This window comes from Protopterus annectens, chromosome 2.part0, assembly GCF_019279795.1.
Source record: "Protopterus annectens isolate FY-2018-M chromosome 2.part0, PAN1.0, whole genome shotgun sequence".
Lineage (NCBI taxonomy): Eukaryota > Metazoa > Chordata > Ceratodontiformes > Protopteridae > Protopterus > Protopterus annectens.
The window spans coordinates 1,605,243,801-1,605,265,702 of NC_056728.1; the positions used below are offsets into that span (position 1 = coordinate 1,605,243,801).

The following is a 21,902-nucleotide window of genomic DNA, read 5'->3' on the forward strand; positions in this document are numbered from 1 at the left end:
AGAGCTAATAGTAGATGATATCACATACTAAGTCCTAGAGAACATAGCCAATCTACTAGTGGATAAATTTAACTCTTGTTCCCCTCTCCTTCATTCCCAGATATCATACCTGCATCTACACCCCTCCCTCAAATCTCCCATGAACAAACCTTCTAGGCATTATTCAAGGCAAACCTCACTGTTTCTGTGTGGCCAGAATACATAGCAGGCTGCTTAATGGCCAGTTGGAAACAGAATCTGCCAAATTTGGAAGAAAGGCTATTCAGTGTCATCATCCAAGTAAATGTTGTTCCCGATGAATGGAGGACAGCAACTGTCACCTCCTTAAGAAAAGGCAAGGCATCAGTGAACCAAGGAAAATATAGACCCATAAGTCTGACCAGCCTCATCTGTAAGGCTATTGAAAGGATTTTTTTGGAATTAATAAATAAGAACACAAACAACCAAAAATCTCTTGGCCCAGACTAGTTTGGATTTGTTAAGGCAGATTCTGCCAACTTAATCTGGGTGATTTATTCAAGAAGATTACTGAAGTACTGGATGTGGGCAGATCAGTACACACCACACATTTAGACCATGCAAAGATATTCAGTACCATCAAACACTCAGCTATCACAGATAAACCGTCCTATTTAAATATAATCCCTGTGTAATGTATTGTTTAGCAAATTAGCTCACAAACATAACCCAGAAAATTAGGATGTGCTACTCTACCACCTCCAAAAGACCTGTTACTAGTGGTGTATACCACGATTCGGTCCTTGAGACACTCCTCTTAGTCATTTACTTCTCAGAGGTTAAAGGTACGGTGAAGTGAGTATTGGTGTCCAAGTTTGCAGATGATGGCAAACTTTGTGCCATCATGAAGTCCCCAGAGGTCACCACAGTCCTCCAAGATGGCCTTTCCCAAAGCAATAGCTGGTGTCAAAAACATGCACTAAAACTAAATGCCAGGAAATGTGTAATAGTATCCTTCAGCAAGAAATAAATCTCTTGTAACTATCACATTTTCACATACCCCTGAAAACTGATCCAGTAATTAGGGACTTGGGAACCTCTGTAGAAAATGAACAGCCATTCACTCACCACATACCCACTATTGTAAGAAAGTCCTATTTTATTCCATAATTTATTACTAAGGATATAGCTTCCATATCTAGAGATTTGATCATATCACTGTATTTTGCATTAATCAGGCCATTCATTGAATATAATGTACCTTTTGGTATGTATCTGCCAAACATCTGACAAAACTTGAATATCCTCAAAATTTTTCTGCTAAAAAAATCTTGAATACTTGAAACACTTTTCTACTAAAAACTTAACTGCCTAAGAATAAAAACTATGCAGACCATGTCAAAGCCTTGCCCCTTTTCTCAGAGTCATACTTGCTACTAAGAGATGATCCCTGCTTCATGTAAAGAGCCTCAAAAGACCCTGTCCTGTCAGACCTACTGTGCATTTGCAAGTCCAGTGGAGGCATAAACACCCATTCAAGAGATCTAAATTTCTTTTGCAACAAAAATAGAGCATGTTGGAGAAATATATATGTAGTACAGAGATTACCTCTTCTTTGGAATAGCCTTCACTTTACATAAAGAGTTGTAATTCTTTTACACTATTCAGATTTAATCTGGATGAATGGACTCTCGCCTTATAACTCTTAGCTTCTAAAGATCCTCATGGATTGATAGCCTAGTAACTAAGAATCTATGAGCTATTAGTATCAATTAAATTTAGAAGGGGAGATCCAGGGTGACATATATATCTATATCTGTAGCTACTGTATATCTATATCTATATCTATATCTATATCTATATCCATATCCATAGTTATAGTTACACAAACATGCACACACACACTTATGTATATATATATATATATATATATATATATATATATATATATATATATATATATACAGAGAGAGAGAGAGAGAGAAGAGACATTACTTTAGTTGACTTTGTTTAAAGTCGACATCTGTTTTGTCAATATGCTTTAGTCGATAAAACAGATAGTTGCCAATTGCACAAGATCACTGCATTACCGGGGTTGAAGAATATGTCCTTTCCCTAGTATTGTGCAATCTTAGAGTTAGAATGCACAATTAGCTTGAAGGCAAGCCCCACTACAGAATGTATTTTTATCTCTCGGAGTATGTTCAACAGTTTTTTTTTTAATTTTTTATTCATCTTTACTGATGTTGACATTTGGATGTTTAGACTAATTTAATTACACACACAAATACATGTATACACACACACACACACACACACACACACACACACACACACACACACACACACACACACACACACACACATACATATGTGTGAAATTTCCTTAATCTAATCATGACGATGAACATGCAGTCTTAGAGGAATAAATACAATGCATTTCCTTGGTTTGAAATTGTTATGAATTGCAGACCAGGAATGCAAGTCATGACAGGAAACTGATGAGCAGCATATTCAAAATAAAGTGACAAAAAGAAGTGTGAAACTGATGAAATGTTCAGGGACATAACAAAAAAACAGATGTGATGGTTATTCAGTGCAAAATTGGTTAGACTGGTACAGAAAAAGTGGCTTCCCGGGTTTAATGTGTTGCATGTTAAGTTGGTCAAAGAGGTTTCCAGAAAAATACAGATAGCGCAGGTGCTGAAGTATATTGTGCCATCACTAATTCTGTGCTGCTATATTATACATTTGTTATTTTATACTTACATTATGCATTTCATGAATTGCCTGAAACCTCTGAAATATGTGATTCCTCATAGGAAATGAGAACAATATTCAGCAGAAAAAAACATGTTCATTCTACTGTATAGTCTCCTGATGGTAAAGAAAATAAAATAATGCAGAAATACAGGAACAGCTCCAAACTGTTAAATGTAAATATATGCGTAATAGCTTCATTTCATTTTTCATTTCCAGTTTTGCTTCAAGATTAGATTTGTGTTATTATTACCCTCATTACAATTACAATGTGTAAGCCACAGCTGCTGCTCTGTAATGGAACTCATATTTCTTTCATAGGCAAATGGATGATATTAATATTGATGCAACTGGTTCATTGTTATTTGTAATAAAAATACATTTTTTTAATTATGTCTTAGAAATTGGTTTGTTCTTGGATTATTAAAATGTTTTGAATGCCTTTTGTTTTAACTTATAGATTGTGAAACTGTTACTGAAGAGTGGAGCTGATGCCAACCTTACAGACCTGAGTGGGAGCACAGCACTACATAAGGCAGCATCCGCTGGCCATCTTGCTGTAACACGATGTCTGATTCAAAAGGGAATCAACATGGAAGCCAGAGATAATCTGAACCTAACCACACTTCACAGGGCAGCATTAAATGGACATACAGGAATTGTGAACTGCCTCATCCAGCATGGAGCAAACACAGAGGCATTCGGATGGCTCAATAAAACTCCATTGCATCTGGCAGTTGAAAGGGGTCACCTACCTGTTGTTGAACTGCTGCTAGAGAAAGGTGCAGATCCTGAGGCAAGGACACATTGGTATGAGACAGCAAGTGACCTAGCATATGAGAGAAAATGGAATCCATTAGAGATGCATACACAGTGCGTATCAGCTTTATAGCATGCAATTACATAATAATTGCATCTTAATATACTGACATACACAAGCTCCATGAATGTCAGCCATCAAATCTATTTAATTTTGTTGCCAAATGCCCCCACAGTAAGTACTGCATCACTTCCTTCCTTAGACCATCTTATCCCTCATTCTGTTTACTCTCACCTTGTAAATGCCATCCATCTTAAACTGTACCACTTTATCTAAAATAAAGGTCTATTCACCTTACACACCTTACACACCTTACACACCTTCTGTTAAAAATCATGCTCTTACATGCCTTCTTAACTTACCTCCCTCTTTTTCTAAGACAGAGGCAGCACTCTTTTTTTAACCAAACTTCATGTCTGAGAAATAGTGTGAAGGTTTGCTTCATCATTTCACGTACTTATAGTACAGCCCTACATGAAATCCATTTTTCCTTTCCTCCACATAGGAAGATACAGTCATCTCTATCATTCAGTACATAGAGACCATACCTTCACTTTAGGGATCATCTTGGTTATTTCTGTACTCTGTCCATCATTATGAGAGGTTTACTAAGTTGCAGAAAATCAAATTGCACTTAAAACTCCAGCCATGACCTCTATCTGATTACTCGCTTGTTTTGTAGGTTTTCACTTGATGCCCATCTCTTTTACCCTTCTACACTAATTACATGTGCTTTGGTTCCCTTTATAGGTGTCCTGGATAACATTAGCCCATGTCTCTAATCAGCTTTACCTGTGGAACATATTGACCTTCATTTGAGTCTTTGCTACCTGGCAATTATCGTGACTCTTTGGCATTGAACACCTGCTACTGTATGTTCATGAAATCCATTCTAGTTGTCTTGTAGCACCGCTTTACCATCCCTGCCATCAGATGTAGTCCAGTTAGTGTTATCTTCAAATGGACTGATACTTCTGCTACATTATTCATCACTGTACACACTTCTGAAAGCTGCTGTTCTACTGCCTTTGTGGCAGATCTGTTAATCATGTAACTGGTGTTCCTCCTAGCTGCATAGATCCCTGCTTCACCAAACTCTAATAATGCTCAGTAAAACTACTTACATCTATCCTTTGGAATGGGTGTTAAAACAAAGGTCCCATCTGTTGGAGTTGGTGGCAGCTCAGGTGGATGTAAAAGATCCCATGGTACTTACAGAAATTAGTAAGGGAAATTTCCTGTTGTCCTGGCCAAATTTCCCTTCCTAGTTAGTATGGCTACTGTCATGGGTCTCCCTTGAAAAGAAGCCATTGTCCTAGTGGGACTAAACCAGTCAACAACAGATGGATGAATGGATGGATAAATAATTAAATAAAATCTGCCTATAAAGCATTCATTGCATAATGTTGCATAGTTTTCCTCTCACCTAATACAACTGTCAGTTGACCATACTCCAGAATGGACTACTCAGTGAAGACTTGTGCTGATGGTCCAGAATGCTGTGCATAAGGGACACTTGTGCCAATACATAGACAAAGTATCTGCCCTCTAAAAAATGTCAACAGAATATCTTTCACTTTATTCTTCTACATTGTATGAATTGAGTTCCATCAGTCTTCCATACCCTTTAATCAGCAGTCATTGAATCCTTGAATTTCGGAATCCTTGAGTTTGTCATGCCACATATCCCTACTAGCTTAACTGCTCCCTTGTGGTATCTTCAATTTTCTCCTACTTAAATGAGTAACAATAATACTCATTATATCTCCCTGGTTCTCTCTCTCCTCTTTAGCAGCATGCAGTAAGTTTCCATTTATAGCTGTTTGCTCTTTGTCATTTCTAAGTCTTCCTCGTTCACCAGAAATCCTGATGTTATCATGGCTAATAACCCTCATCAGCCTTGCCTACAATGAAACCATCACTAATCTGACTACTCTGGTGACCTCAGTGGATTTATCCTTGTACAGCTTTTCTTTTCTCTCTGATTTTCTGAATTGCCATAAGTATCTCTTCCACTTTTTTATTCTCTCTCTCTGTCTCTCACTCTCTCTCTCTCTCTCTCTCTCTTTCTTTCGACTCCAGTTCCCCTAGGTTTATGTCAAATCCAAATTCATCAGGCATGGATCCCTTGCCATATCTTCCTTCCTTTGTATTCTACTTCTTTTGTCTCCTTTGTATGATGTCACACATCTAACCTTCCCTGTCGGAATGTCCTTCATCATTATAAAGTCCATCATCCTATTTAATTTTGCCACGTTTCTACTGTTCACTCACACATTTCTTTCCATGCCCTAACAGTGAGCCCTCCATAGCCTGCCACCTTACCTTTCTTCCAATGGACAAAATGAGGCCTACATCTGTTTATGAACCACCTTAATTAGAAGGTAAAGGGAAGCTTCAGTAGCAGGACATGCTACCTGGTACCTTCACATTATGACTGAGTGGTTGACTTCCTGTCAGGCTGATGTACCCCCATGGCTGCTCTGTCCTAGCTTTCCCACAGGCACATCAGAGATGCCAGTGGTGTGAAAACTACTTTTCATCATCTGTGTCATTTCCTTGTAATCTGAACATCCACTTAGCTAGGAGTCTTTCAACTCATTCTTTACACAGTAATACCTCTCGTGGGAGTGCAGATCCCCTTATCATCCTAGTATGTTCAGTTAAATGTTTTATTTAATAAAAATGGCAAATGCTTTTTCCAGTAAATGAAACAGATACATTATTACAACCACATGGTCTTAACCAAATGTGGAATTAATGTATATCCCAGCCGCACCAACTAATCCGATATGAAGATTACAATACTGTTATTTTCTCTTAGAGTCTAAGGTAAATATACATAACTGAGAATGTTGTCAGGAAGGTGCTTCTTTTCGTCATGAAAATCTAATATGAAAAAGTTTATAGAACAATAAACTATCAAATTAAGGAAGCCCTTTATATGCATGAGGAATTATAAAATGAGATATGATTAATTTTACAAGACCATTAACAAAAAAATATTTAGTAGAAGGCCACTAATACTGTAGCGTAAGATTTGTTTGTATAATTAGTGCTTATGTTTGCAAGAAAGACTTGATTGCAAGAAGTTTTGAGGGATTTGAATTGAGTGCTATTTGGGTATCTCTCTATTCTTAAAAAGTGCAGTTCAGAAGTCTGAGGTAAACAGTGACTATCAGTGTTTTTAAGGGAAATGAAGACGTAGACAGCCCCTGAATATTTCAGAACAAAACTAGAATTAGAGCAAGGGAACATGGATGGAAGAATTACATTTGTAAATCTCCAAACACCAGTGTACCCATTAACTCCTCCTGACCAATTTAGGAAAATATGTTGAGCTCTATAGCTATGCCTAGGAAACGACATCCCCTAGATGGTGAAGTCCTCATCAAGGGTACAACTTGAGAGGGATCCTTAATACATATGCAAATATGAAATGACTGATCTTCAGAACAGGTTGAAATTGTTCAGCTCTTATACAAAGTATAACAATGGAAAAAAGGTCTTTCAATAAATACATAAATATATGTTAGCCACTGATCCAGGGCACAACTGGCATAAGTTAGTGTGATTATTAAATAGAAGCACATTACCTTATCATATACTTAAATGTTAGAGAGCAAGGCAATACCTCAATGTACATTTTTTCAGCACTAGGAAGTACAAGCAGTAATGTTCATCTTGATTATATTACATCCTGACTTGGAGATTGTAGCATCTTGGGAAATTCTTCTTACTGTAGGATACTGTGAGGTAATCTTTTGCTATTCCAAGATTCATTTGTGAATGAATAATCAGAAATGTGGACTTATACATTAAGTTCAAGACTGACATTTCTCAAAATATTCTCCTGCCCCCCCCCCCAACACCCACATTAGAAATGCATGGGGAGCTTTAATGAAGAATGTCAATGCCTGACATTTGCTGTTCTTCTGTATCTTCAGACTTTTTTTCTCACAAATACCAAAATTACTACAGAGAGCTATAAGGTGATCTTAAGAGTTTTTATGGTTTGGTGGACCTACACATTGGTAATGAAGGAGACAACCCCTAAAAGAGTAGTTTGTTTCCTCTTCAAGGAAATGAAGAAGATGACACAATGTAAGTTATGTTCCTTAAGCAAGTCTATAAATTGCATGAACATAGCATCTTTCTGAAGAACAAGAGATGCAGAATATCCAGGCTACATAGTTTGAGGATGGAGAATATAATCAAACATTTCATACTTTTAGATATGTCAGAAGGTAAATGGAAAGATAAAGAGAAAAAAGGCAAAGTAAACAATGGCATTGTTTCATTTATTATTTATTAAAAGGCAGAAAAAAACAAATGTGTTCCTAGGGTGGGGTGAAGTGGTTCATGACGTTTGCTAGTTTTAAGAGTTTATATATTTTTTTTGTTCTTTACAAATGGAGGACCTTTTTTTTTTTTTTTTGCTCCTCATGTTAAAGTGAAGTGGTGCCAGATCTGGGAGCAAGACTAGGCATTAGATGAGCCAGCCACAGTTCTGTTAAAAAGCTAGTATATCTGATGTTCCAGGTTAGAGAGTCTATTATATTGTGTTCTATTTCGACATTTTATGGTCTGACATCAGGAAACAAACATACATTTAAGATGTACACGATACACCGTTAGGTAGTTACATTTATTCATATAACCAATGCACTTGTACAGTTCATTCTTATAACTGTAGTAGTTCATTTATATAATTTCCGTTTTATTCGTGATAGCTTCCCTAAGTATGGGATTTATGAATGCCTCTAACATTTTCATGCAATTATATTACTACCTTAGTATATTTTAAGTGGTCACATGTGTGATATTGATGTATTTTAATAACTTGTCTTCCCAGGTCATTACTGAAAAACTATCTTTGGATATTAGCTGCCCTATAAAAAGGGAAGTCCACTTTAGAATACTGAACACTTTAATCAGACAGATGCAGGAAGTCTGAGGTTATTTGATAAGGTTAAGTTGAGTTGCCTGTGATCCTATCTACATAGTAGCATATGAGCTGTTATATACTGAAAATGGTTTACTTTTTCCTGACATTTTATTTACTTTGTTATGGTAAATAGGCTAGGAATAACACTGTGGTAGGTAGTGTCCCAATTACATATCTGTTTGCTGCTAAATTCTCAGCACTGCACCATCATGGAACATTAAAATACTGGAACTGCAACAGTCCATGGAGTTATGACAGCTTCCGTTTACACTTGTCAAATGATAATCACTATGATTAGAAAAAATATTGTGCTTTTCTACTTGAAAGCAGTTGCATTTCAGAGTAATTATTACTTCAATAAGGACTTGTCCTTTAAATAAGAACAATGTTTTTGTCATAGCCTGGAGCGATCTCTTAGCACAAGAAGTCTAGATAAAGCCAAAATTACTGGGGGGGGGGCATAGGCCCAAAATCAAGATTATATTTTAAATGTTGCTCTAATAAACACAGAAAGTTAATAGAATAAAGATATCCCAGAGACTACTGTCTATGGAACAGGGTACACTCACCATCCATGTGAAGCAGAGTTCCTCCCTAACCCAATTCAAGTGGAACTTGGATAATTGAGTGGGAAACCAGAAATTCATCCCTGGTTTGGCACCTATGTCTCTAATGGACACAGGTAACCTGTAAACGGTACATCTCCCAAGCCCACTCTTAACACTTATCAAGGGTATCAGAACTTGTCAGAGATTTTGGATGCATGGCTAGGCTTAAAAAGGCCCTTGTGGTAGTTAACCTAGTAAATGCCTAAGAACCTATGCTTTGTCATAGGATATGAAATCTGAAACTCAAATGTCTGCCATTATTTATTGACTGTAATGCTCAATGATTTGCCAGAAAACCACAAATTCTATGAGGAACAGACCAAAAACATGAGGCAAAAATCTAGACAGTTGACAGCTATGCCTAGGTGATTCCAGCAAACAAGAGAGCTTATACACTGGAGCAACTGAGATTCAATGCATTTTTAACTGTCAGTCTCTAAGCCCTTGCAGGGCTTATTTAAATTTTGTTTGAATCAGCAATACTAGCAAAGAAAGAAACACAAAGGCATCTGCAATCTGGGTGAATGACGATCCTTTCCACACATCATGACAAATGCCAGAAATAGCAAGTCTCAAAGGTGCGACGTGAATAGGCAGTGGATAATTACTTATGAGTACCGATGAGGGAAAGCTATAGTACGGTGGTACACAGCTTCATTATAACTGCCATACCCATGCTATTTCAAGAGTTACTTGTTAAAGGACAGTGGCATGGGTACAAATGCATTTGAAAATGGCAGTCTGAGCATCTATGCAATAGTAGTCACATACCTAGAAGGCAATGACCAATAAAATACTAAACTACAGTAGAGAATGAAAACAGTCTAACTGCAATGGTGTACTCAAATTCACTGCAGCTGTCATGCAGATGTCAATGTTAGGAATAACTGACAAAGGTGATTCTTTGTGAGTAAGGTTGGTAGCACAGTTCCAAATGCATTTAAGATCATATAGCAATCCTACAGACACTGAAAAAGTATGCAATGTATTAGCTTTTAAACAACACTGTGCACTGGGCAATTCTGTGATAAGCAAGTTAGGTAGAGACATACATCTTGCAACAATACTGCAAACTTTAACCCATTATCTTGTGTATCTCTTCTTCTGTTACAAAATATGTATATTACTGAGCACAGCATAACAATGGACTTTGGAAATAGCATATAGTTATGCATTAAGGCCTAGAGAAGGTCTGGGTGGCAATTCTCAGATTAGTCTGCTTGTGCCAGCACTTCCCACCAGAGTGGGTGAAGTGTGTACCATCACTCCCTGCACTGGCAAGTTAGTGGCAGGCATCAAACATTTATAGGGGTGCAAGAATTAAAAAGGTTTTAGAATGCTGGAATAAACTGGAAATAAATGGAAGAAGCTGGAGTGAATGTCTCATATAGCCTAGGACTGTGCTGAACAGGTGTCAGTCTCTCCTTTATGTGCCAAATCTTCCTGAAACTTTCAGAATAAAAGTCTGCATACACTATAGTTCGGTTAAGAACGTTTTATTATGTGCAGCTGAGATAGCTGTCTGAATCAAAACTTACCATCTCCAATAACAGTGCTGATAAACTGATATACACTGATTTATTATGTCCATAGCTTCTGCACTCATTATACTCAGAATTATTTCTTTCCTCCTGAGCAATATAATTAATATTCTGGAATGCTGAATATTTGATGACTTCTGTACTCACTCTCGAGTGTCTGTAACAAACTTCTGTGGACTGCACTGAAATGACTTTCTACATATCAGTTCAAACTAACTAACTTCTGTGTCTGGATATTATCTCTTCTAATAATATTAAAAACCTGTAAATTTCCTAGAAGTTCTACATACTTCTTTAACCTTGGGCCTGTATGTAGTTAATATACTGCACATTCTGTTGGCACATTTTATTTTATTTTTATTTTATTTTATTTTACATTTGTTGACCGGGATAGTCCGACTGGATGCATGTCCATTTTCAGCGGAGGCCCGGGGAGAAAAGCTCCAAGGGTAAGCAGATACAGCATTACATAATACCAGCATTACATATTACAAACAGACTATTTACAGAGATTACATAAGTAAGCAAGTTAAACAAGTTCCACAGGTTACAGATAGTCCTGAGCACAAGTCAAGATTAAATTAAATTACACAGTAAACTGGTTAACAGATTTTTACACATTCGAGTTAGCCTGGCTTGATACATTGACATAGTCAGTTAAGTAACAAATGTTGTTTGAGTCTAGTTTTAAATTGACCTAAGGTGGAAAGTAAGGTAATATCAGCTGGAAGAGAGTTCCAGGATCTACTTACAGAGTTTGCAAAGAGAGAATCACCGGCTGTGTTATTAATTTTGCTAGTCTGAATTAGTAGTTTGTTAGAGGATCGAAGCGGTCTAGGATTGTTATAGGGGGTGATAATATTTTTAAGTGCAGGAGTATTGTCCGGATTATAGAGGATTTTATAGGCCATAATCAGTTGGTTATACTGGATTAGGCTAGGTAGTTCAAGCCAACCAAGCTGATTTAGATTGATGCAATGATGTGTCCTAAAAGGCAGCCCAGTGGCAAACCTGGCAATGTGGTTGTAGCAAATTGAGAGTTTGTTAAGGACAGTCTTGTTCAAATTCGAGAGTAGAGGGGATGTATACAGAAGGGTTGAAAGAAGGTGAGAGCGAGCTATGGCAATTTTAGCTGGAGGGGTTAGGAAGGCTTTTATTCTGTAAAGTGACCCTAGTTTTTATTGATGGTTTTGATAGTTTGGTTAACATGTAGGTCAAATTTGAGATTATTGTCTATGATGACACCTAATAGTTTTGTAGATGGGTCAGGGGAGATTATTGTGCCATCATTTGATTTTATGGTAAAGGTGAAAGGGGTAGACCTACGTGTTGGTGAAAATAACAGCATTTTAGTTTTTTTGGGATTTAGGATCAGACGATGTTCAGAAAGCCAGTTTTCTATTGTATTAAAGGTGGTCTGGGTAGCTGACCATAACTCTACTGAAGATGTGGCTGAGCAAATCAGAGTAGAGTCATCAGCATATTGGATACAGCTGACTTTTGGGATGACAGTATAAAGGTCGTTAATGAAGGTCATTTATTCTTATCAACATTCCTGACTGATGGTTACTGAAACATTCCTTTCTATTTAAACTGCATGTAAAATGTAAAATAAAGATATAACTGCTTTAATATGGCTGCATTTTTAGGCATATAGAAAGAGAATACTGTATTTATGTATAACAAACAACATGTGAAACCTAATCTTACAGGAGGCCCTTACAGCTGCTCCCCAACAGGTGATTCCAGTGCAGTGTGTGAACAGGTGTAAAAAGATTTTAGTCTTCCTGTTACACATTGAAAAGTGCACATCCACTCACTATGCCAAGTCCAAGAGTGGAAATTATTTATTTATCTTTTTTTGACCGGGTTAGTTCCACAAGGCTAGTAGCATCTTTCCAGGGGAGACCTGAGGTGGTATTTATACTACTACCAGGGGAAAGAGTTGGGGCATGATACAACATGCTGCACAGACCCAATGCCTGTCAAAGCAGAAGTCAGGACAATATAGAAAGTCACACAACTCTCTCTGCTTTTAATATTCAATGTTACTTGTCAAAACTATTGGCTGTTTACTGTAATTAGTTTGCACATCTGCACTGCACTCACCCTTGTGTCTGTATGACACTTGCAAATAATATCATCTAGTTTACTTCATAGATGAATGTAAAGCTTTCAGTGAAAATGTGCTCCACCCACAGGATTATTTTGATACTCAACATAAAAATAAGTTAATTAATATGTAAACAATCAGTTAATGATGAATTATACCTACCCTTGTTATGTAACTATATTATATGGTCAAAATCCAGTCAAAGGTGTATTATCTACCATGACTGGAGCTTGCACTGTAGCACAATTGGATGAAGCCTGACTGCAGCCCAGATGACATAGTATTCACTACTGACATGGATATTGGAATGGCTATAGAGTAAAGGTGGGAGTGCGTGGCGAGTGTGGTGGGTGATCAATAGTCAAGTCCACTGCAGTTTCACCCTTTTCTGGTCAAACAGGGGTATGACATTCAATAAGATGAACCACAGATGAGGGTTTCACACTGGCCAAACCACTGATTTGTGGGTGCTCCACTTGCACATATGCGAGAACATATAGGTGCCCACTAATGCACATACGTGTTGTTGCACTGATGCAAGAATGTGTATGTGCATTAGTGGGTTAGCATAGCTAGGAAGACTGTTATCTGTCAAGAAAGGGTCTTCAACAAAATTCACAAAAACCTCAAACTTCCTCTGAAAGACAACTCACTGATGCTCAGCACTCTCACCCAGACCTGAGCCATGTCCAGGCAGTGAATGGAGGAACAAATGGGTCAATTAAGTTTCCTGGGTAGGCAGAAGGTTTCAAAGGCAAGGGAATTGTAGGAGAAAAATGCCCCATAAAGTGCATGGCATAAACTATGACTGCATGTGTGATATACTTCCTGGCATGGAAAAAGTCACAATTGCTTTTTTACTTTCTTTTGTGATAACACAAAAATAAGTTCTTCCTCCTGAACATGAAAGCAAAGACAGTTAGTGCAACAGTCTATATTGTCCTGAGTTTGCTTTGTCAGGCACAGGGTCTGGATCTGATTTGACTGTGTGAAGGTATATCTGCTGTGAAAATCTTCCAGTTTACCTCTTCCTTATATTCTGTCATTTCTAATGATGACACAACTTTACACTGTAGCCTCATAATCTTTAATGTCTAATTTGAGAGTGGTTTCCGTGATTTCATATGTCTGAACCATACAGGCAAGTAAGTGTTTAGATTTCTAGTATCTTGTTTGCCAAGGATTAAATTGTATGAGTTTAAGATCTAATACCCTTGTTAAATCTTTATATTTATTTGGCTGCGAGAAGGTTATGTACTTCTTCGTGAATCCTTTTGTCGGATTATGAAAACATTGTTCTTCAGAAAGAGTTCCTTGCTTAGGATGAATGCCATGCACAGGAATGATACATCTTGACTTACTCTGGTTCTAAACACATAATGAATCCTACAGTAGATATGTAGTTAGAGATGCCTTATTTGATGAAAATGTTCCTGATATAGGTAAGCATTACTTACAAAGAACAACAGTCTGTTCTTCGTAAAACAAGTTTTTCCCATCTCTGTATAAATGAGTTGGAAAGAGATCAAATAGATACAATCTATTGTTGTTGGGTCTTGATGCAGAGAAAGCATTTGATTGAGTAAGCTCAGATTTTATGAGTAGGGCAATGGAAGCATTTGCATTTCCTTATACAATAAGAAGGTTAATTAGGAGGCTATATGAAGGATCGGAGGCAAGAATTAATGTGGGAGGGTTCCTCCCCAGTAAGTTGTGTTTGAGCCAAGGAATCAGTAAGGGATGTCCTCCTTCCCTTTGTTATTTGTATATTTAGAACCACTGGCAAAGAGGATAAAGGACTTAGAAATTCAAGGACAAAACTGACATGGTGTTCAAGAAAAGTTGGCTTTATCTGCAGCTGATATTATTTTGGGCATGATGAATTCAGAAAAGGACATCTCTGTGTTGTGGAATATCTTGAGATAATTCTAAGTCTTTTCAGGATATAAAATTAATGAATAAAAAAAAAACAAAGGTTATAACCGTAATTATGTACCCACACATGACATGATGGGGACATGATAAGATGAATTATTTAGGAGGATGGATTAAAAAGACTTCTGTTATGGCAGCTAAGGATATGTCGTAAGAGACTAGACAAAAGATAATACAAAAACTGAGAAACTGGAGGTTCTTGTTTATGAATATAGACAATAAGATACAATCAGTGAAAATGTTTTTAATACCTTTTGTTTTATATACAGGGCAGGTGTATTTTATCAATCAGATGAGAAACTGTGGAGAATAATTAATAATCAGTTGAAAGAATTTACCTGGAAGGGGGAGAGGGCAAACGTTAAGTGGGGTAAGTTAATCCTTGCAATAGTACAAGGTGGTTTAGGATAATCCATTTTAAAGGGTTTAAACTACACAGCTGAGGATCATAAATTCATTATATATCCATACACACACACACACACACACACACACACATATATATATATATATATATATATATATATATATATATATATATATATATATGGGTCCCCTTCAGAAGGTTGAACTTTTAAAAGCTCGACTTTCATATGGCCGAGACGATATGATCAAACTTTTAAAGGTTCGAATAGTCTGAATGGGGATCTCAGAGTTGGTATATTTTAATAGTGGGAGGTGTGGAGGGTGAAGGGAGGTTTGCCCCTCTGCTAACACTGTTTAGTTTTTTTTGCTTTATTTTTTTTTCACATTTTCGAACATTCAAATGTTCGATCATATGGTCTCAGCCATATGAAAGTGGAACATGTGGGTGTTCAATTATGTGAAATAGACCCATTTATATATATATATATATATATATATATATATATATATATATATATGTTGCAGAATGTTATAATAAAAAGTGGAAACAGATGATGATGAAATGGAGAGTCAAGAAATAAAGAGAGAGTGGGATTTTGGATGCAGATCCTTGAGAATAACAACAACCATATAGAATATTATGTTTATAAAGTAGCAGAAAATATTCTAAGAACTAAGTCAACACATGAACAGAGAAAAGAGATTTTGCCAATAGGGATGACTGCAAGCAGGGGCAAAGAAAACAGCCAAGAGGAGGCTGGGTTACTCAAGAAAACTGGCAAAGGAACAAAGAGGTACTGAGAATAACTAACTTGAGAGAGAAAATGAATAGACTTGGATGAGGCCAGGAAAAAGTTTGGAGTGCATATTAGAACCTGCCTTCCCTATCAGAAATTGATATAAGAGTACAGGCAAACAGAAAGGGATAGGAAAGGCCTAAGTAAAAGACCTACTCTGGTAGAGTTTTTAGTTGAATTTAGAGCAGAAGCTGTGGTTAAAAAGGGGATAATTAGTAGGGCATGTAAACTATTGCATGATAACTATAAGAATCAATCAGAGGAGGTTAGAAAAGATTGGGTATAAGGACTAGAAAAACAATGTGCAAGGGAACAATGGGAGGGCATATGTATATCTCCCAAGTATGGTGCAAAGTCCAGAAGGTTTAGGATTTTTGCTTAGAAGTGTTTAAATAGCTATTTTTGTACCTGAAGCAGACTTCAATTACTTTTTCCTTAAGTAGATAGCAAATGCTGGTGGTGTGATATGGAAGAAAGAGACATCAGGGAACTGGTGGTAGTGCAATGATTTGTCAAATTTTAAAATTCCCTACAGAGTACTCTTGTCAGACATTGGCAGAGAAAATGGCTGTAACTAAGAAAAGTATTCTTTTGAGCTAGGACACATGATCTGAATTGACTAAACCTAGTAAAGCTTTATTAAGTTTAATTCTGTTGGTTGCCAAAAAAGCAGTTACTAGAAAATGGAAATAAAAAAACAAACCATCTGTATCTGAAGTATTGAATGCCATAAAAGAGTTAAAAGAACTGGAAGAAAGATCATTAGAAAAGGGAAGGAACTAAACATATAGATATAAATGGAATTTGTGGAAACAATACATGCAGAATAATGTATATGATTAGATGTGAGGTTTAAGAGAAGACAGAAATTGAGTGATTTATGTCATTTTGGACCGAAGGGCAGTTGCAATAAAGAAAGAAGACATGTAATGCATAATGTGTGTAAATGGAAAAACAATAATATGGTCTGTTTTCTTTTCCATTAATGTATATGTGCCTATTTCTTAAGTGATATTTTAAAAAGTGTGAAGAAGGGGGGGAGCAGATATTTGAAAGGCTACCAACTGCTCACTGAAGTTGTTTGAAACACTGTGTCACTGATGATGTAACAGAGACACAGGAAGATAAGAAATGCATGGACATATAAAAGGAGAAAAGGCATAGCATGAAGCTGCAGAAGTACAAATAGAGGTACATGATGACTATCTAAAAGGAGACTAAAATGCACACCATGAAAATGATGAAATGATGTGGCAGGGAGATTTTATAAAAGAAAACAGTTTCTCAACAGAAGATGATTGGAAGGAAAATGAATCTAGGAGGAATGTCCTCCTGACATATCACAGAAAAAAAGAAGCAAGCAAGTGAGACTAAAAGTTGTGAGCACTCAAGTAAAACGAAGCAAAATACACCAAAATACAAAATAATAAAAAGGTCCAGGCCACCAATGAAGGCAAAAAGACTTTAATATATATTAGCGCTTTCGTCTTGATACAAGACTTCTTCAGAGTTGTGTTGTCACAGTAAAAATAAATAAATAAATGAAAAAAAAAATAAAAGAAGAATGGTCTAAACAATAAATGTGCACAACTGTGACATGGGACTAAAATGATGAGGTTTAAATCCCATCACTGCCAGCAAATGTGAAGGCCCAGAGGGACCTGGCAATGAATTTTCTTGTGAGCTATAGTCACTGTCTCTAAGGGGTGAGATAATAGTATGAAAGTGCACAGAAATCTGTTTCAATAATTATTTTTCTAAGTACAACCTGGCTCCCAGAGCATAAAGGGAATATGCAAAGCTGTCCTGGGTATGGGCTTCCAATCTCTACACACAGTCTGGATTGCACATGAGCCATTGACAGTGCTAAGTTTCTTATTGCTTTCTCTGTGAAACAATGCATTCCATTGCCCCCTTATATATGATAACTGCCTTTCACATAAATTATTATTTTCACATGCTGATGAAGAGACATACACATACACAAACGTATACAATTCCCACAGAAGCCTGGCAGAATTTTCTAATTCACCAAACCTGTGGTAGGTGCTCTGAGCTACCACTTTGAGCTCACTAAGCCTAATCTTGAGGATTAGGACATACTCCACAACAGATACCCTTTGGGAATCATGCTCACCCTCCCAGGTAGCATAAATTAAATCCAGGACTCCTCCTTACCATGTTGCCATACAATAGTTCAAATGGTGAAAAACTTGTGGATTCATAGGACAGCTCCTTATATACAAAGAGAAGAATGGGTAGATACTTGTCCCATTCCCTGATGAACTCATCTGGAAATGCCCTCAACATAGTCATCAGTGTAGAGATAAACCTCTACACCAGATCATTTGTCTGTGGATGGTAAGGAGTAGTCCTTAGGTGCTTTACCCCACAGCACTTTCACAATAAGGACAGTAGGTCTGACATAAAGTGGGCATCTCTGTCTTTTAGTATTTTCCTTGAGGAAAACTTTTTTGCTGAAAATATCTAGAAAAGCATTTGCTACCTTCTCTGCCTCAAAGGAAGACAGAGCAACCACCATATGCTGTATTATTTCTCTCTGTAGCTCTCTGTCAGCGGTATATTTCTTATACAATAATCCTTTGACCTAGTATATGGACTCTTTCTCCCCTTGAGTATCTGGAGCCACCTTGGTTGCCTCTCACAAAGTGCTGTGAAGTTGGATCTGAGATCTGAGCATAACTTATGTCTTCCTTACTGACCCTCTCCATCTCCCCTTCTAAAGGAAGTCTGGTACTGTCTGGCAGAGGTGCCTCAAGTTCTGGCTGACTATTATCACTTACCTCTTCCCTTTTAAGTGAAACCCTTTACCTTTGTCCTGCTTTGTCTCCAATCCAAGTCATGGTTACTAACCAGCTTATCCTCTGAAGTAGCCATATCACCAGCTGCAGATGGAAGTGTCAGTTTTATCTGGGTCTCCCTCATACTACATTTCTTATGAGTTTGTTTCCATGCTTGGCTGTGTCACAAGTTGCTGTTATGTCAAAAGTCATTGCCCTATTAGGATATCAGCAGGGAATGTCGACAGACTCCTCATCTTGTTGCTACCTTCCCCCTTTCCCAGTTTATATAGACTCTGGTCAAAGATACCTGAAACATTTTCCTACCTAAGGCTCTAAATAGAGTGGACTGCCCAGACAAATAGTGCTCCTGTTTGACTATTACATATTTGATAACAGTTAAATCTGGAACTGTGTCCCTTTTTGCAATATCACTCTATACTTTCACCAGGATATGATAGAGACTAAGTACTTAGGCAGTGCTGTTGTTTCTAAACACCCTCCCCCATCAGTGTAGATCTAGTCTTGATTGCTGCTTCCTGAAATCTTTGGTGTCCCCTGCCTTAGTGAGCAATGAGAACTTATATGCCCTATTTCCTGTCATTTAAAATGTATAACTACAAAACCTAGGCATGGATCTGAACATTTTTGTGTGTAACCTGTTGGTATGGCCTATGGTACCCTCATTGGCTTCCCTCAATTCAAATATTGTGGATAGCCCCCCATGCAAAAACTACCTAGCGCCTTTTCTCCACATTTCTTTAGCAGTATTAATTCCCAGTCTGTCACTCAAATCTTCATGTTTTCAGGCATAACACTAAGGTCTTATTCCCTAACTAAAAGATCTGCAAGCAATTCAAGTGTGGTGACCTAACCATCACTCTCCCATCTGTAAAAATAAGTGTACATTTCTGCAATATACTTAGTCATAAACTTAACTGCATTCCTCTATTTTGTCTAAACTGTTTTTTATATAGATCTGGTTTTGATTCATAACAAGCAAGCAGACAAACATTCTTTAACTTTGGTATAATTTAGACAAAATCACTGGTCTGGATGTTGTATATATTGCTTTACTCATGAGCAAGAAAGTTTAAAACTACACCTACTACACTTAGTAATCCTGGTGTTGAATACACACCCCCTCAAAGGCCCTAATCCTAGGCCATAATCAGATGTCCTACATGGACAGACTCAAAAAACTTCAGCTATTCTCTGTTTAATATCGTCTACTAAGAGGTAATCTCTGCTTGACTTACAAAGCCATGTCTGACCCAGCTCTGTTAAAAATGCTACATCTAAAAAAATCCCAATCCCTCTGCACCACAAGTGCCAGAGACCTCAACCTCATTACCACAATCAACAGAACATGCTGGAGGGACAGGTTCATAACCCAGAGACCACCCATGCTATGGAATAGACTTCTCAGACATGTCAAGCAGAGCACCTCACTCCATTCTTCAAGAGAAATCTTGATGAGTAGATGGGTAACAGAAAGTTCACCCCAGGGATCACTCCAGTGGCTCTACTTGATGGAGGCACTGGGAACGAACATTGGGCTAGATGATGCTAGGGCATGTCTATGGGCTAGGCTTGTAAAGGCCCAGGGGCCATTAGCCTAGTACACACCTATGAACCTATGAACCTATAAAACTATCGAAATCATTCTCCTCCTTATATTCAGTAAAAAGTTTTGTACTATCTTGGGCTTCTGGGGTGATTTTTCCTCTCCCATGGCACACATGCTTATGGCATAGGAAGATAATGTCTTTTTCATACTGGCATTACTTTTCTCTCTCCTCTACTTCCAGGTATTGCATTTCTCTGTACTGCCTTGAGTCCCATGAGCTTCATTTTCAGTGCCAGTCTCTGTAATTCCAGCTGGGCTGTAAAATATTCTATCACTCGAACTGACTGCCCTGTTACACTCTCCTGCAGATTGTCTCCATGCTGCACCCTTCACAAAACTGACACCATCTTCTCTCTAACCATATTAGCCTGCAGCTGTCCTCTGGCTTTATATTCCTTTGAGATCAGAGCTGCTGACATTTTGCTATACTTGTCAGCAAAGCTAATTTTCCTCCTGTTTCTAAGCTATGCTGATTAGAAAAGAAGATAACTGTTACCAGAAATCAGTAACAATGAAATAACAGCATCAGGTTATATACCCACCAGGTGACAAACTGTTACCAGAAATCAGTAACAACAAAATAACAGCATCAGGTTATATACCCACCAGGTGACAAACTGTTAACAGAAATCAGTAACAATGAAATAACAGCATCAGGTTATATACCCACCAGGTGACAAACTGTTATCAGAAATCAGTAACAACGAAATAACAGCATCAGGTTATATACCCACCAGGTGACAAACTGTTACCAGAAATCAGTAACAATGAAATAACAGCATCAGGTTATATACCCACCAGGTGACAAACTGTTACCAGAAATCAGTAACAACGAAATAACAGCATCAGGTTATATACCCACCAGGTGACAAACTGTTACCAGAAATCAGTAACAACGAAATAACAGCATCAGGTTATATACCCACCAGGTGACAAACTGTTACCAGAAATCAGTAACAACGAAATAACAGCATCAGGTTATATACCCACCAGGTGACAAACTGCTACCAGAAATCAGTAACAATTAAATAACAGCATCAGGTTATATACCCACCAGGTGACAAACTGTTACCAGAAATAAGTAACAATGAAATAACAGCATCAGGTTATATACCCACCAGGTGACAAACTGTTACCAGAAATCAGTAACAACGATATAACAGCATCAGGTTATATACCCACCAGGTGACAAACTGTTACCAGAAATCAGTAACAACAAAATAACAGCATCAGGTTATATACCCACCAGGTGACAAACTGTTACCAGAAATCAGTAACAATGAAATAACAGCATCAGGTTATATACCCACCAGGTGACAAACTGTTACCAGAAATCAGTAACAATGAAATAACAGCATCAGGTTATATACCCACCAGGTGACAAACTGTTACCAGAAATCAGTAACAATGAAATAACAGCATCAGGTTATATACCCACCAGGTGACAAACTGTTACCAGAAATCAGTAACAATGAAATAACAGCATCAGGTTATATACCCACCAGGTGACAAACTGTTAACAGAAATCAGTAACAATGAAATAACAGCATCAGGTTATATACCGACCAGGTGACAAACTGTTACCAGAAATCAGTAACAACGAAATAACAGCATCAGGTTATATA

The 21,902-nt window shown here is 37.5% G+C and overlaps 1 protein-coding gene across 1 annotated transcript in view; it reads left to right on the forward strand.

Moving 5' to 3' along the window:
- The window catches only part of LOC122792857, a 198,827-nt gene extending 193,354 nt beyond the window's left edge, over positions 1–5,473 (forward strand). Inside the window, exon 6 of the mRNA XM_044060417.1 lies at positions 3,179–5,473. Coding sequence (XP_043916352.1) covers positions 3,179–3,610 — 432 coding nt within the window. The 3' untranslated portion in view covers positions 3,611–5,473. The remainder of the gene's footprint in view (positions 1–3,178) is intronic.
- The last annotated feature ends 16,429 nt before the right edge of the window (positions 5,474–21,902 follow it).